Genomic DNA, 17,318 nt, shown 5'->3' with positions numbered 1-17,318 from the left:
CCACGCTGCCATTATGACCCACTGACAGTTTATGGCATAAAGATACTTGGGGTTTCTTAGAGAGTTTGTGATGTCCTGGAGGGGGTTCCTTACAAGGCATGGGCATGGAAACCCATGGGCTTTTCTCCCTACATCTTGGCTGAGCTTCCTAGATCTGCGGCTGCTGGCATGTTAGCCCAAGACAGGGAAGTCCCCCCTCCTCCCTGGCTTCTTCTGTGTCTGTGTCTACCCTTAGACACCCTCCCATGTAATTCAAGCTGACCCATTGTGTGGGAGGGGTGACTGTCTTCCCTCCCTTCCTATGGTGTCTCTTAGGGTTCAGACATCCAATTGCTGCTAGTTCTTTCGGAGGACATGCTTATTCAATACCAGGCCAAGAGCAGACCTGAACTGCTGAGAACCTGCTCCTTCAGATTTCTCTCACACCTGTGCTCCCCAGCAAGGACTCCCCTCATCCTTGAAACCATACGTCTAGCATGAAATGGGGAAGTCAAAGTCAGACCCTTATCTTAGCAGAGAAGAACTTGCCCTTTGGTCCCTAGACCTCAACTATCTCAAACAACTACAGTTTCTCTCATTGTTTGGTGCTTTGATATATAGACCATGTAGACACACATTCATATATTATTATGGGCAGACGACAAAAGGTCATATGACCAAGCCACAAGAGAATCTTTTCTCAAGAAGCTCTTTCCACTGTGTTAAGTTCTGCCAGCAAAAAATTATTAAAATGATATATGTTGTGTTCTTTCCAAAGAAGGCAAATCTCTGAATTCATAGAACATTTATTTTAATGATATGACAAATTAGGCAAAGATACCCATAAAACTAATACAGACATCAAGATGATAAGTGTGCTACATCAGCAAGTAGTTCAGGTTAAAAGGCCAACAAAGTGCTGAGAGATTGCAGGTTGACTGTATGTGAGATGGTCCAGCAATGCTGCACAGCAGAGATGTCTGGACTGAAATTCAATGAAGTAACTCATGGAGATATGGGAGGACCCCCTCATCAGTAGGAGCAGCTAGTGTAGAGTCATGGAGACACAGGAAGACCACCTTAGCAGGGGATCAGGCTGCATGCAACCACAGAGATGCCAGAGGACCACCTCAGCAGTGGAGCAGCCAGCCCACAGCCACGGAGGACAGGAAGTGCCACTCCTCAGTGTTCAGAGAACACAACTGAAGAGGAGGATGAAATGGAGAGAAGCCAAGGGCCGTTGTGCCTCCCACTGGGCCCTGCAGATGTCCGAATGGACTTTTCTTGGAGAGTTTGTGTGGAGTATCTTGCTTATACTTGCTCTTTGAAGTGATCACTTGTTCCTTGTGAAGGAAGCTGGACATGGGCATGGATTAGTAATGGGAAAACTGGTGGTGGCTACTTTAATAATCCAGAGAAGAGGTGACTGTGACCCAATGAGCAGGACACAATGAAATTAGGGGAGAGAGCTTGATTCTGGTATCTTCCCATGATAATCCTCTTTGTCAGACTCTTAATTTTTTATATTCGTGTTTTATTTATTTAGGGTGTTTTATTTATTTAGTAGGGGTATTACATAGGGCTGTCCTCTGGCAGGGAGATCATGGACAGACATCATCTTCTCAAGCTATTTGCATCTGCTTGCCTAGAATCATCACAGCTCAGCTTGTTGATTGTTAGTCTTAGCAAAAAAGGAGGGGCAGGGAGAGTCAAATTCCCAAGCAATCAGTTGGCTCTAGTTGCATGAAGGGAAGGGGCTCAGGGGAGATAAACTGAGGAAGCCTAGGGGAGGTGATCTTGCTACTTTGTGTGGCAGTGGGAAAGTCACAACCCACACATGGAGACCTTCCAGTGCGGCACTGGGAGGGGAACACCCACATTCCTGTAAGTAAACCCCTGCCCATTGGTTTGTAAGGAAGCCCAGTAAGCTGACCACTTTTCCCAGACAGCAGTTTGGTGAAATCAGACCTCTGTTGTAGGGACCAAGGGAGGAGGGGGCTGGAATTGGTTGTGCCTCCCTAAAGGAGTTTTTGTTATGGGGGATTGGAAGAAGGACACATTTGGAGGCCAAAGGACAACTTAAGGGAGTTGGTTCTCTCCATCCACCATGTGAGTCCCAGGAATCAAACCCGTGTCAGCAGGCTTGGCAGCAAGCGTCTTTACCCACTGCGACAGCTCACCTGACCTTTCAGACTCACTTCTTCGCTCTGTCTTCAGCACTTTTATATTAAAGTGAGATCAGCCAATAGTGTGAGCAGTGGGCACTGCTCTACAGACCTCCATTATCCAGAATGTATTTCCTTATGGTTTTCATTTTGAATTATCAGTCAAACATTATCAGAAGTTGCTGGTGGATGAATATGTGGCCTAACAGACAAAAGGAACATGCAGACTTGTTTATAAGCAATTGCAAAAGCTGTGTAGCCACTTATGGAAATTAGAAAGACAGAAGCTTGCCTTGGTTTGGTTTGTGTGTTGGCATTTCAGGTGAATAGAAGTCAGGTGTCTAGTTTGAGCTGCTCATGTGCTACCCGAGGAGAGTATTGTGCAGTCAGTGTGACCCAGGAGGAGGGGGAGTGAAAGAAGATGGAGTCATATAAAAGTGAATCTCGTTTGTATACAAGTGTTCAAATACTCTGGAATTGTTTGAAGCTTTTCACATTCAATATCAGAGAATTGATTACTAACAGTAGAATATATTTAGTTCTATTCTTAGCTACAAGTTGCATACATTTTAAGAGTTTTCATTATTAAAATGCAAAGTAAGGGATAACACGTGACTGTCGGTCAAGATCTGATGGTCACATAATGGGATTTCCCATTCGGTACCGAAAGCCCTACAAGGAGAGTGTGGGGACTGGAGAGATGACTCAGTAGTTAAGAGCATGGGCTGTTCTTGCAGCAGGCCTGGGTTTGGTTCTCAGCATGCATATGGTGGCTAACAATCATCTGTCACTCCAGCTCCAGGAGATCTGATGTCCTCTTATGGCTTCCGCAAGGACTGCATGCATGTGGTACACATACATACATGTAGGCAATCTCATATATGTAAAATAAAAAGATATTTTAGAAAAAGCGTGTGAATAAATATGGTACTGATGATCCTGCAGCCCGAGAAAACAGCCTGGCAAAGTCTCTTCTGTTCAGAGCATAACCGCTCTTCTTTCCTCTCTGTTGCTGATAAAACACTCTGACCAAAAGCAACTTAGAGGAGGAAAGTGTTGAACTGGCTTAAACTTTCAGCTCTCAACTGTTGAGGGAAGTCAGGGCAGGAACTCAAGGAAGGAATCTGCAAGCAGGAGCGATGGAGGATGTTGTTTACTGATTCACCCAGGTTTAAACTTGGCTAGCTTTCTTGTACAGGTCTGTTCCACCTGCCCAGGGGATGGTGCTGCTCACAGTGGGCTGAGCCCTCCTACATCAATTATCAATCAAGACAATCCCTCTCAGACATGCCCAAACACCAACCTGATAAAGAACACTACTCAACTGAGCCTCCTTTTCCAGGTGATTCTAAACTGTGTCAAGTTGACAGCTAATGCCAATCAAGACAGTAACCCAGGCTTTCTTCCTCAGCACTTTGAATTCATTTTTGCTTTGCTTTAGTTTTTTCTGCTTTCAGCTTCTGTGACCTGTGGGGGGGCAGCATCGGTAGAACACATGCCCATTTGTGCTCTGCATCTGTCAGTCCACCTGCTTCCCCTTCTTGAGAGTCAGTGAAATTTAAGTCCTAACCACTTCTGGGTTCTCACCTTCCTGGCACCATCCCCCCCTGCTCCCCTGCCCATGTTCTTGGGACCAGTTATCAGACGAGAAAGAGACAGTCAAATCATTCAAATCCCAGTGCACAGGGAGCCCTGAGAGCCATGTGGAACTCTGTTCACCTGCCCCAGGCGCACCTGCTCTTACAGAGCTGCCGGGAAGCCTCCTCTCACTTGGATCTGTGGAAACGATTCCTGCTTTCTTCCACTCAGGTGTGTCCCCACACCCAGATCTATACTGAATTACGCAGTGAGGGCCGTGGAAACGCTCACCCGTCCCAACCACTCCCTTCCTCCCCTACTTAGACCTCCTTTCTTCTGTTCTCTTTTTTGTTGGTGTAATCGCAGGAACTTTTATGGGTGTTTATAATGTGCTCATTAGCATACTCACTCACTGTATCTCCTGCTCCTCCAGCCCCTGTTCAGTTTCTACTTCCACTGGAGTCCTGCCATTGTTGGTTTTTAATGTAGGGTTTTTATATGGGAGAAAACAATGATCTGAATCTGTCCTATTTTGTGAGCTGGAGAATTCTTTTGTTAAGTGACCACCGGATTCTTCACCCTCACCCTTCTGTGATGATTCTGCCTTCCCAGTATCTCCACAACAAAAAATATCCTGATCATAGTTTCTGATCTAGTAACTTCTGGAAGTTATCACAAAATACTTCATAAGAATGAAAACTCCAACATAAAATATAAAAGCCTGTAAAGATGAGAAACACGCCCCCCCCCCGCCACCACAGGGAAAGATGTTTCATGATAGACATCGCCAGTACAAAGTGACAGTGGACCCAAATGACCTGGAACCCTGGCTAGCATTAGCGAGTTCCCCAGGTTATGTATATCATGGCTTATGACAGAGTAAGGTGGTGGGTTTCAGCTTTTATTCTTTGTAGTTGTGATGCATAAAAGCTGAGGTTTGGTGAGGCTGGAAAGGTGGCTCAGCAGTCAGGAGCACTGACTACTCTTACAGAGGACCAGGGTTTGATTCCCGGAACCCACATGGTGGCTAACAACAATCCACAACTCCAGTTCCAGGGGATCTGATGTCCTATTCTGACCTCCGCAGGCACTGCACAACAGCAGTGCACTTATACACATGCAGACAATACACTCCTACACATAAAACAAAAATTAGTAAGATATTAAAAAAATAAAATCTAGGTTTGCTTCTGGATGCTCATCTATTTACATTTATATAGTTTACCGGAGTCATACCTCTATTTTCATGTGAACATTCTGTTCATTCAATTTTCTCTTCCCACAAGACTGTGCTATTTCATCTTTTCTAGCAACAAACTTCTTCAATTCAACAAATCTCTGTCTTGGCGTGCCTCACGTTAAGCATGCTCCTAACCCGGCACTGGTGCCTGGCCAGGGCTGAGCTGAAAAACCGAAGGAAGTTACCCGACTCTACTCAGCACAGGAAACTAGCGGCAGCTCAGGAAGGAGCAGTGGATGCACAGCCCAGTCTAAGACAGAACATCTAGGCGAGGAGGCGGAGGAAGCTGCCACAGCTCTGGTCAGGCCTCCCAGCCTTACAGATGACTGAAAGGAGGTTTCCAACCTCTTATATTTTTAATTTTTTGACAATTTCATCACGGATACTGTATTTTTTTTTATCATTTCTACCCTTCCCCTCTCCCTCCAGTTACTCCTACATCTCTCCCAAATTCCTCCTCAGTTTTTATTGAAAAGTTTTTATTTGCTTGCTAACAAATTTACCATCCTTCCTTATGGACGACATCGACCATGAGATTATTTTCATTTCTTAGTAAATAATATCTCTATGAAATAAGAGGAAGGAAACATGACCCAAGAGGTAAAAGAAGTACAGATGCTTGCTAGGGACAAAAGTGTCTACTGATTCACTTCCTCAGAACCACATCGATCACTTCATACTCCATCTTCAGTGTTGTATTGGTTGTGAGGTCTCTAATCACACAGAAGATAAGGAAATAATCTCTACCATGAGAGAGAGTATGAGTTACATCCTGTGGCTTGGTTTAATTTATCTGCTGTGGGGGCAGACATCAGTTAAGAATCCTAATTTAAGAACATTAATTTATTTTATTAAGGCAGAGTTTACAAATGGAATGACATTGTGTATAACAATACCACAGATGCCTTAAAGAGTACAGGTGCTGGGGGCTAAAGAGATGGCTCAGCAGCTAAGAGCACTGATTGCTTTTGCAGAGGACCCAGGTTCAAATCCCACACAGTGGCTAACCATCCATAACTGCAGGTCCAGGGGATCCGATGCCCTCTTCTGACCTCCACGGGCACTGCACAATATGGGTGCACTTGCATGCAGGTAAAAAACTCATACACAGAAAATAAAAATAACAAAATATCTTTTAAAATTCTGTAGCTATGCTTATGACTGTCACCCCACATAGCACAATTCTGTTATTCCTAATTGTGACTGATGCCATGTGAACTTTATTTTTCTTTAGGGCTGTTATTGCTAACACAGACTCCGTTATTCATTACCATGTCCCTAAAATATATTACAAGATACACACTGGTGAAAAGAATGTGGCATCACTCTGGAAGTGATGAGAAAGAGTTGCTTGGTGTTCCTCTCAGCACACTGGTGCTTACACCTTTGCTGCTAGCTAGTATCTAACACGCAGTGGCATTCCAGTCAGTGTTAGGCATAGTATGGATCTGCTAATGCTCCACAGAAACTGCTGACAGGCACAGTTGTCTCTGCCACATGCCTGAAGGCACAGAAAAGGAAAGATAAGGAAGTCATCCGACTTAAAAGCAATGCTGGGTGCTGGAGGGATGGCTCAGTGGTTAAGAGCACTGGCTGCTTTTACAGAGGACCTGGGTTCAGTTCATGGCACCCACATGACAGCCAATAACATCTGTAAATCCATTTCCAGGGGTTCAACACCTTGTCACCTAGGGGCATTCCATGGCAAGGGGTACACTGACATACATGTAGGCAAAACACTCCAAATATAAATAAATGAAATATAAACAAATAATAAATAGCCTAAAAACAATACTGTTAGTCCATCGGATTCCAAACTTTGGCTGTGCTCTGTAAGTACTTACTAAATGTGAGTAAACTACATGCTTACTAAACTACATGCTTATACTAGGGATCAAAGGTACACAGACCACTTTAAGAATTTTCCTCATCTAAATTCACATTCTTTTCATTCTTATATTCTGTAAGGCAGTGAGGGAGGCATTGTGGAAGCACATAACACTGTAAGACAGTCTTCCCGTGCCAACCTGAAGGTGGCCCTGTGCGCACATATCCACCTGTGAAAGGACTAGCCTGTGTATTCTGTGTGGCTGATGTATCTTGTACAATGACTTTGGATCCTACAGGCAGCAATATGCCTACCTTGGTGATGGTCTAGTGGTTTCAAGTCATTAGTCATTTGTATCATTACAGATAAATTAACTGGTATTAAAACTTGGTAAATGCTAAAGGGCAAATTAGCAATCCAGTTACAAAGGTAATAAAGCTATGCAGCAGGAGGGATTTGTTAGAGGTATTGTAGCATAAAATGTAAACGTCCCACGAGGCAGAGGGGATAACTGTGCTTCTGGGCACAAGAAAAGTTAGACATGGAGCAGCCAAGGAAGGAAAGGGCAAGATGGCTCTAAGACTGCAATGAGATCCGTCAAACCAGAGGAGAGGTGCATTTTTAGGGCACTTTATGAAATAAAGCCTCATGTATTTCTGTGTTTATCTATTATACCACAGGAATTAATATGAGCTCTATTTTGTAAAAATTCATATATATGGGACTATTTCTACACTACAAACTTGACCATATATAGAAACAAGTGTGTGCGTGTGCATGCGTGTGTGTGCGTGTGTGTGTGTGTAAAGCAGAAAGGGGGGAAGAAGGGAAAGAGGAAAGGAGAAACGATTGTGAATCAGAAAGCAGGCTTTGCAGCGTGTCAGCAGAGGAAGCCATTCCCTATGGACGGAGCTGGAGTTACATCAGTTTTCCGGATTGCCTTATAAAACAAGTGTCATGCAAGTAGAGTTGAACACAGTCCATTGTCACATGCCTCTCTGTTTCCAAAATATCCTGCTTTATTAACTTCATCTTCTGGAACTTTCTATTGCATTTCCCTCTAATGCTCTGTCAGAGGATCTCTGGTTTCCCATCACTTGTGTGTCAGATTAATTTTCAGAGTTTATGTTCCCTGGCCATGGACCCATTGAGTTGACAAAATCCAAAAATATACAGATATATTTAAAGCACAAAATCCTTGGACTCCTGGCACCGCAGTACTAGACTCTGTATGTGGGTCCCTGGCACAGCAGAAGCAGACATTGGGCTTCAAGCACACACAACACGTGAATTTAACCCCGCTGTGCTGTGGCCATGGGGTCATCCGCTAAAATTAAACTCTTTTCCCCCCTTTCCTAAAATACCTAAACAAACTAAAACCAGCAATGTCAGTGGTCCACAAACTGGTATTCATTTTGGCATCTCCTCACACATGACCACAGAGACTACCTGAGACGCTCCTGACTAGGAGAGACCGGGAACGCCACTATGTGAATAAGTAATTGTTTTCACTAAATGAGTAAAATAAAATGAATGCTGCTTTTTCTAGCCAAGAAAATATTATTTGAGACAGAGAAATTGACAGTTTTACTTCAAAATTAATATTTTGCTTAATAGGTCATCTCTCAAACCATAGTTCTTTCCTTCCTTAGACTTATAATTGATTGTAGCTATTACTATTGCTCAAATTAAAATCTCTATTAATTCCAATCATTAGCCATTACATAAATTATTTTTTTAATCTTGCTTTTAATATTTTCCTGCTTTCTTTCCCCCAGTTGTGTTTTGTTCTGAGCTAGGCATTTTCAGAGGTAGAACTGGACATGGAGGATGCAGTCTCCTGATGGATGGAGGCACAGCCAGCATCCTTGTGTGCACTGCTCACTGGTCCAGGTCTTCTGCTCTGTACACAACACTAAAACATAGATAAAACCTATACTAGCTAGCAGGGAAATGAAGAGTCCCTGTACCCTAAGATAAAATGAAACAGGAATGTAAACCCCCAGACCTGCTTAGGACACAGGAACCTAGAAAATGGCACATTACTCTGTTCAAAAGAATAAAATGAAAGAAATATTAGCTCCAACAGCGTTGACCTCTGACAGACACTTTTCACTCCCTTTGTATGAACTCTCCCCTTTAAATGTGACTAGAAATTTTCTGCAGCCTCACTTAAGATTTAAAAATTGGTAATTAATTAAAAGTCAATTCTAGAAAAAATCTTACACTGTAATAAAATGCCTCTGTGATATTGTGAGTTTTGATTTAATTGCTTATAGGCTGATTTCAGCCAGTTTGTTTTGAAGTGTCAGACCCTCTGGAGAAAACATCCTTGACATTAATGTTATTAGCAGACCAGTTCAATCTAGGAACCTGGATTAGGTCTGGAAGTGATTAAATACAACAAACTTTTTTGAAAAAATTTCACTCGTTCAGGGAACGAGTAATAAGGTAAATTAGGCTCATCTATCATCTTGCAAAGGGGAATGAAAGTGAGTTTCATGTCTGCGTACGTGTATTTTACATGCACTTTTCCATCTGCCTGGCTTTATTAATTCTCTTAGGACACTTCGGGTTATATGTCTGGAAATTTTAGCCATCCAGAGAAAAGAAGGTTGAGAAATAATGAAAAAAATGTGCTGAAAGAATTCACATAAAAATTTTGGAAATTTTAAAATGAGAACAACAGACACTTAAAAAGTTATTGAACCAGAAAAAAAAGTCCTTCCTGGCAGGCACTTACGCAATCTACTGTAACTACTGAGTAAAAATAAAGGCTTTCAGACACAGTTCCAGAGACCAACCTGAAATTCAGCTTTCAGTTGAAAAGTAAAGATAACCTCACTCTGGGTTTTTTCCTTTCCTTTCTTATTTGATAATTAGAAAACAAACCAAAACATTAGTTATTATAAGGTCAATTTTCTCAGGATGCTTATTCCATCTCTTACTCCACAAACACACACCAACTACAGGGGATGTGTGTGCAGTCTGTGCACCGACACTGACTTTCAAAATAATTCACATCAATATGAATCTCACTGTCCCTCTGATGGGTTGTTAAAAACTTAAAATGACAAGTGGACAGACACTTCTTCCAGAGGAATTAACTCAAGTATTTCAAGTTCCTGAAGGCCAGCAATCAAGAAATAACAGTTACATGCTCAGATCTGGGAAGAGATTGGAATTACTTAAGGAGATGGGGAAATTATGGTTTAAATTGTCCTTTTTTATGTAGTTTATTCCATGTTTCTTGAAAATTATCTCATTTCTTTCAATACAGAGTTTGGTTGAACTTGAACTAAGTTTCTCTGCTTTAACTCTCAAGAGTTAATAAAACTTAGGCTATCTAGTCCCAAGTGGTCAGCACTAAATGCATGTACATATAAGAAATTCTAAAAAGACTCAGTAGGTAGAATATCTATCTATCATCTATCTATCTATCTATCTATCTATCTATCTATCTATCATCTATCTATCTATCTATCTATCTATCTATCTATCTATCATCTATCTATATATTTACAAAAGAAGTTACAGCATTCGGAGGGGTTGAGGAAGGAGTTGGAGGAGGACGAGGGAGAAAACTAAGCAAACACAGTATTCACATATGAAAGTCTCAAAAAATTTAACATACAAAAGCTTAGCAAACATGAAAACCTTTTATGATTTATTATTCACTTATATAAAGTTACATATAGTTTTGTGGTACAGAGTTTTGTGCCTAGAGTGCATAAGAACCTGGGTTTGATCTCTAATACCAACAACAAAAAAAAAACCAAAATAAAACAAAGTAGAAACAAGTTCATAAGATTTTTTTCCAGTCAATATTCTATGAACGTTTTCTTATTTACCAACTTAGCATCAATCAAAACCAATGCTACATTGATTTTAAAGGTATGAGACTTCAATTGAAAAAAAATAAAGAGAAAGAGAGAGAAAACCTCTCTACAAATATCTATTGATTGTTGTTATAAAGATTTTTCAAGCCCAGAGGAGCTGAGCTGGTTCAGCGACTAAGAGAACTTGGTGCACAATCGTGAGGCCAGAGTTCAGTTCCCAGCACACAGGTGACAGGCCTGGCCTCCTGCAAATCCTTGGAACTCCAGGATCTGAGGCCTTCTTCTGGCCTCTGCCCCCAGATGTCCACATACCTGCACGTAAATGTGAGCATAAACTCAAACTCACAGAGAGAGAGAGAGAGAGAGAGAGAGAGAGAGAGAGAGAGAGAGATCTTAAAGAGAAAAAAAAAGACTTGCAATAACCGAGTGTGACCCTTTCAAGACCTCTCCACATCTCACCTGTACTTTCTCACTGAGATCATATCCTTTCTAGCGTCAATCAATCCCCAGATTGTTTTATCCCAGATAGGACTTCCTTTGTTCCAAAATTGGATGGACGTTTCATGTCAGCTGTCCACAACCAGTCCTAGTTCTAAGCTCACCACCATCCATCTATGTGTCAGCATCCCCACCACGCCCAGGCTAGGAAGGAATACTTTGTTGCCCTTTGATTAGTTACATCTATGGAAAGACTTCACAGTGCCCTTCAGGGCATCTGCTAATCATTCCACAGTGATCATTTTGTCATAGATTGGCAACAGTGCACATCAGTGACAGGTATCCGAGAACACATGTACTAGAAAACACAGTCTACACAGGTTCTGGTGGACAATGTTGGGGTTCACAAACTTAAAGAAATTATCAGAATGGCTGGGAATTTGGTCAGCTGAGGTCCTGTCAGGAAACAAGGGCAGATCCATGAGGGAGTCTGAAGATAAATAAATAGAAGAACATTTATAACACCCTGGGCAAGGTGCAAGCATCAGTGAGGTATGTCAGGACACCGAGGGATTGCCACAGCAGAAGCCCCAGGGTTGCAAGTGCCAGTGTACCCTCAACTCAGGGAGACCCCGCAGAACTTCTGAACAACAAAATCCCTAGAGCAGACACATCCGGCCCTCGCTGATCCTGGTCAGTCCCCACGGCCTCTAATGGCTTCATTCAGCATCAAGTCGGAGGTCAAGGGAAAATGGCTGATATTGCTCAGGAGAACGGACAGTCCTCTACCAGGGTGGTGGGGGCGGTGGGGTGGAGGGGGAGGGAAGCGGGCAGCTGTTTCCCTTTCCACCACCACCTTTGCTTGATGCTGGTGTTGAGGCACTATATCAGATAGAATGCCTTCCAATCTTTTCACTTCATGGCAGGAGATACTAAGGAAAAAAACTGGGAGTCAAATATAGAAGGTCAGGGTAAAGAACAAACCTTTCGGGGTGGGAGCGGCAGCTCAGTGGTTACAAGCATTCGCTGCTCTTTGAGAGGACCAAAGTTCATTTTCCAGCACCCGCGTCAGAAGCTCACAACCTCCTGTAATTGCTATTCAGAGAGGATCTGACGCTCTCTTCTGGACTCCACAGACCTGAGGCGTTACTATGCCAACATTATAATTACCTGAATAAAACCCTAACTCTTAAATTAAGTTTTTAAGAAATGGCCTGAACTCAGGGGACATGCGTTCCCCCAGATGTCTCCTGGAACTGTGCTGATGGAACTGTCTCTGGAACTCTGTCCCTGGAGCTGTGTCCTGAGTCTGGCCCCACTCATGATTTAATTCAAAATGGTTTTTCCAGCTTCACTTGGGGAAGTACAAGTTTGTTTCCGTCCTAATCTTTTTTAAATACATTATTTATTTTTATTTTATGTGTACGTGTGTATTGCCTGCATGTAAGTGCACCCGTGTCATGCAATGCCTACAGAGGCCAAAAGAGGGTGTCAGAGCCCCTGGACTGGAGTTATGGACAGTTGTGGGTGCTGGGAATCAAACCCAGGTCCTCTATAAGAGTAGCCAATGCTCTTAACTGCTGAGCCATCTCTCCAGCCCTGTTGCACCCTAATCTTAACAGACCATCTGGACTTTTCATCTCTAGTTCTAGAATATCTCATTTACCCAAGGTCAGTCATCCTTCCCAACCTCCACAGGGCACCTCCTCTCAGCGCCTTGACACGTTCATTCTCACACTGGTTCACTCATTATCTTCTTGGGGGAGTACCAAATTGGGGAGCCCAGGTCACAGGACACAAGAGCACATGGTTTTGCTGGGAGTGAGTCATTAGTCCATTTACAGGTCATTCCCACACAGGTCAAGGCACTCACATGCAGACATTGATATGTTTAATCTAAAAATAAATCTTAAATATTTGGAAGGTCTTTGTGTAATAGTTTGAATATAGACTTTTTTCAGTTTTATTGAATTTTTGCAAATTTAATACAATATATTTTGATCATATTTAGATTTCTTCTATCTGTCCCCCTCAATATCCCCAACCCAAATTCATGCTTATCAAGTCAAACCTGTCTCCAAATGCCCTCAGTGTGGGTCCATCCACTGAACCATGCTCAGTCTAGGCAGTTCATATCCTTACAGAAAACTGACCCACCTCTCCCAGCAGTCACCAGCTGCCAGCAGCCCCTCCTTCAGCCTCTCCACTTCTGGGATTTCGTCCGGCTTGAGCTTATGTGGCTCCTGTGCATGCTGTCACCATGCTGTGTGTTCATGTGAGCACTCCAGCTGTCTGGAAAACTGTTTCCTGTGGTCATCCACAACCTCTAGTGGTACAGTATTTCCACACACCCTCCTCTACACAATGATGCCTGAGCCTTGGGAGGCAGAGGTTTGACAGAAGTGTTCTAGTCAGAGAGAGCACTCTGTAGTCTGATTCTCAGGTGTTGTTCTTGTGGGTCTCAGTGTTAATCACCATCTGTTGCTTAGGGAAGCTTCTCTGATGAGAGCTGAGAGATGCACAAGTCTATGGATGTAACAGTAAGTCACTAGGAGTCAGTTTAATACTGTGTCCACTTAACAGAGTAATAGCAGTAGGCTCTCCCCTGTCTAGCTGCAGGTTCTGAGGCCTGATATCAGTGTCAGGAATTATGTATTTTTAAACTGGTTAAGAATAATGTGCTTCATTAAGATATTTTAACCTATGTCTATTGTTCACACAAAAGCACAGTTCTCATCTCAAGAGACAGTTTATTCTGGAGCCAAATATGAGTGGCTGTGGCCTGGGAGCACAGATTCCTGTCACCCCAAATTCCGTGTTCCACTTGGAAGCCATTTCCTGAAGTTTTTATAGTAACAGAACAAAGAACTCCTACATCATCAAGACACTTTTCAAATACATTGGTGGATACATTCAGTATCGGTTACAGCAAAAGAGTGATCTCAGCTGGAGGCTCAGATGCTGTCTGATGGCAGTCTTAGCCTTGTGGTTGGCGGAAGCTAGGGCTTCCTTCCTAAAGGTTGTATACCTGCTAGTCACAGGAGTGACTATTGGGCAAGGAGTGGCTATTTAGGGCCAAACATGGCCCAAGATACACTGTAAATGGACTCTGGATCTGCAACAGTCCAAACTCTCACAGTCACGGAAGTGCTAATCAGTCTGCCTTGCAAGAAGTTCAGTCCAAGGCAGTTTGTCTGGGATCTTTTGTTCACTGTCACTTTATGCCTTTCATACTCCCCACCCTGGCTTCCCTTAGTGCCCTAAAAGTCCCTTCCACCTTCGTGTTACAGATAACAGATCTTCAGCTCGTTCCTTAATCTAGGCTCTGCAAATTAGAGAAAAATGTAATCTCGGTCTTTCTGAGTCTGGCTTATTCAGCTTACTACAAAGACCGCTAGTTCATCTGTTTCCCCCAAAATGGCATAGTTCAGAGGACAGATCCCAAGATTTAAAACTCTGTTTTAAGAGAAAATTAAGCTTGTTTCATAAATGCATTTGTGTTTCTGTGTCTAAGTTGTGTGTGCATGTAGTGCATGTGTGTGGTGCAGAACTTAGGTGTTCAGATGCATGTGCCCATGTGTGTATTTGTAGATGTCTGAAGAAGCTCTGTTGGGAGTCTTCCGCCTCTGGGCTTGCTGTTACTGCTTGGAGATAGGGTCTCTTATTGAATCAGAAGCTCATGGCTTTGGCTACTGGCTGGTAAGCAGGGTCCTGGGATTCATGTGCCTCACAAGCATGCCTGACATTCAGCTCCTCCACAGTCTTTCACGGCTACCTGTTGATGACTGACTTTGGAATACAAAAATGAACACATCCGTACTTCCTCTAGGCCTGCTGACAGAAGCTGCTGCATCTGACCACAGTGGCGGTAATGGAATGCATAGTGAAGACAGGCACAAAACGCACTAGGCTGTCACGGTTCTCCTCAGACCTCTCTGAGGCAGGCTCTGAGTCACTCCTTTAGTTCTTTCTGCTGCCCAGCTTCCATGGTTGAATAACATACTATTCGTATTTTATCTAATACACTTTTCAAAAATTTATTTTTTATTTTTAAAAATTACTTTTTATTATTTTATGTATATGTTTTGCCTGCATTTATGTCAGTGTACCACCCAAGTGCAATGTCCAGAGAGGCCAGAAGAGGGTGTTGGATCCCCTGGTGCTAGAGTTATAGACAGTTGTTAGCTGCCATGTGTGTGCTTGGCATCAAAGCTGTGCTCTCTTGCAAAAGCAGCCAGTACTCTTAACCACTGAGCTATCTCTCCGGTCCCATAATTTACTTTAATTACATGTATGTATGTGGGTTTGTGAATGTGAGTGCACTGCCTGTGGAGGCCAGAAGAGGGAATCAGGTACCCTGAGGTGGAGCTATGGGTTGTGAGCAGCCCCATGTACTGGCAGACTAACACCATTCTCTGAAAGAGCAGTGTCTGCTCATGGCTGAGCCAGCTCTCCAGCCCTATGACATCCTACTGTCATAAAACTGTCGACTACTTGGCCTCTGTCCTCTGTTCCACTTTCCTATATACCAGGGGCAGAGAGTTCACAACCTAGGAAGACAGCTGAAATACATATGTATTATGGGAAAAAATAAGTATGTATTACGAAATGCATAAGAACTTAACTAATTTGAATGGCTCAAGTGAGAATTTAACATAAAATCCAGTTTTTAGGTGATTAGAAAGGTGTGAGCTGGTGGTTCTCAGAACTGACCCTGTCACCCCTACCAAGGCTCTATGGGAGTTTTTCCTCCTTGGGTCTGGCTCTCTTACCTGAACCTCGAGGTTGCCGGGCAGTCTTGAGGCTTTTCCCGACTCATCCTTTGAGCTTTAAGTTGAAAACTTGGTGTAAAGGAGGCTTTTCCCAACTCCTAAGACCTGGTGACACATTATAGTCGATCATCAAATGTGGCTTATTAACTTACCATCTCCTTCACATGGAAAATGACCATGTCTGGGGGGACAGGTTAGCATTTAGCAATGTAACACTAGACCCATCACCACACATTCCATCACATCCATGACAGAGTGGTCCAGTAAGCCAATGAGCAAGTCACTCCTGCACAGGTGACTGTGGGCTTCGAGTAGCCAAGCCCAGCAACGCTAAGATTCAGGGTACAGTCAGGATAATACAAAATAACTACCACAGGACCAAATAACAGTACCGGCTAATAACACAGATTTAAGTGTATGTACATTCGTTTCCGGCAAGAGAGCCTAGAATTTAGCACAGGGTCTACCCTGCCATCAATTAGCAGATTAACTCAAGCTTTAAAGTTACGTTTGGCTAGACAGCTAGAGGGTTGTAATGGCAGTTACTGGGGAGGTCGAGGCAGGAAAGATAAAAAGTGCAAAGCCAGCTTGGACAGTCTGGCTGGATGGTTGCTCAAAACGAATAAAAAGGAAAAGAAAACAGCAGGAAAGTTCTGGAGATGCAGCTTGGTAGAGGGCTTCCCTGGCATGTGTGAGGTCGGGAACTCAGTCATGCCTGGAGTTGCCCATTATGACACACGTCCGCATATTTTTTATCTACTGTGTACGCGTGCATTGCCTGCGTCATGCAATGCCAGCGGGGGGTCAGAAGAGGGGTGGGATACCCTGGAACCGGAGCTAGCCAGTTATAAGGGGCCTGGGATTCGCACCTGGGTCCCCAGTGTTCTTAACTGCTGAGCCATCGTTCCAGCCCTCACGTCCGCCTTTTACGGGAAGTTCTGGAAGTTTCTCCCAGGCACCTTCAGAGTAAGCACGGGTGGAGAATCCCGGAGCTGCAGTTCCCGCCATCTCACAAACTGAAAGCATAAGGAGCCCAGGAACCCGGAAGTCGTGGAGGCAAGACTGACAAGAACGCTGGCCAATCGCAGCACGGGAAGGCGGGCGCTGCCAGGGCCGGGCCAATCAGCGCGCGGCGCGGGCGGGCGGAAACGGCGGCATGGAGCGACTGCAGCTGCAGCTGGCGCGCTTCTCCGAGCTGTTGGCGGTGGCCCGGGGACCGCGGGTGCGCGCGTGGGACGCGGAGGCGGTGCGGCGAGGCAAGACTGACAAGAACGCTGGCCAATCGCAGCACGGGAAGGCGGGCGCTGCCAGGGCCGGGCCAATCAGCGCGCGGCGCGGGCGGGCGGAAACGGCGGCATGGAGCGACTGCAGCTGCAGCTGGCGCGCTTCTCCGAGCTGTTGGCGGTGGCCCGGGGACCGCGGGTGCGCGCGTGGGACGCGGAGGCGGTGCGGCGGGCGCTGCAGTGGGCGCGCTACCTG

General features: G+C 44.1%; 1 protein-coding gene and 1 long non-coding RNA gene across 3 annotated transcripts in view; one reads left to right on the top strand and one right to left on the bottom strand.

Moving 5' to 3' along the window:
- Window positions 1-10,371: 10,371 nt before the first annotated feature.
- On the bottom strand, window positions 10,372-16,889 carry LOC115067291. Of its 2 annotated transcripts, none has more exons than XR_003846708.1 (3): window positions 16,709-16,889; window positions 15,840-15,944; window positions 10,372-12,012 (listed from the first exon to the last, which is right to left on the bottom strand). It is a non-coding gene; the product is annotated as an uncharacterized LOC115067291 (long non-coding RNA). The 2 variants fall into 2 exon arrangements; XR_003846707.1 differs by having other exon boundaries at window positions 10,372-11,999.
- A 106-nt stretch (window positions 16,890-16,995) lies between these two features.
- The window catches only part of Fancf (FA complementation group F), a 1,939-nt gene continuing 1,616 nt past the window's right edge, over window positions 16,996-17,318 (top strand). Inside the window, exon 1 of the mRNA XM_029554838.1 lies at window positions 16,996-17,302. Coding sequence (XP_029410698.1) covers window positions 16,996-17,302 — 307 coding nt within the window. The remainder of the gene's footprint in view (window positions 17,303-17,318) is intronic.

This window comes from Nannospalax galili, unplaced genomic scaffold (genome assembly GCF_000622305.1).
Source record: "Nannospalax galili isolate Female #2095 unplaced genomic scaffold, S.galili_v1.0 scaffold645, whole genome shotgun sequence".
NCBI classification, from domain to species: domain Eukaryota; kingdom Metazoa; phylum Chordata; class Mammalia; order Rodentia; family Spalacidae; genus Nannospalax; species Nannospalax galili.
Note: the sequence above shows the minus strand (reverse complement) of the source record. Positions and strands in the feature narration are given on the sequence as shown.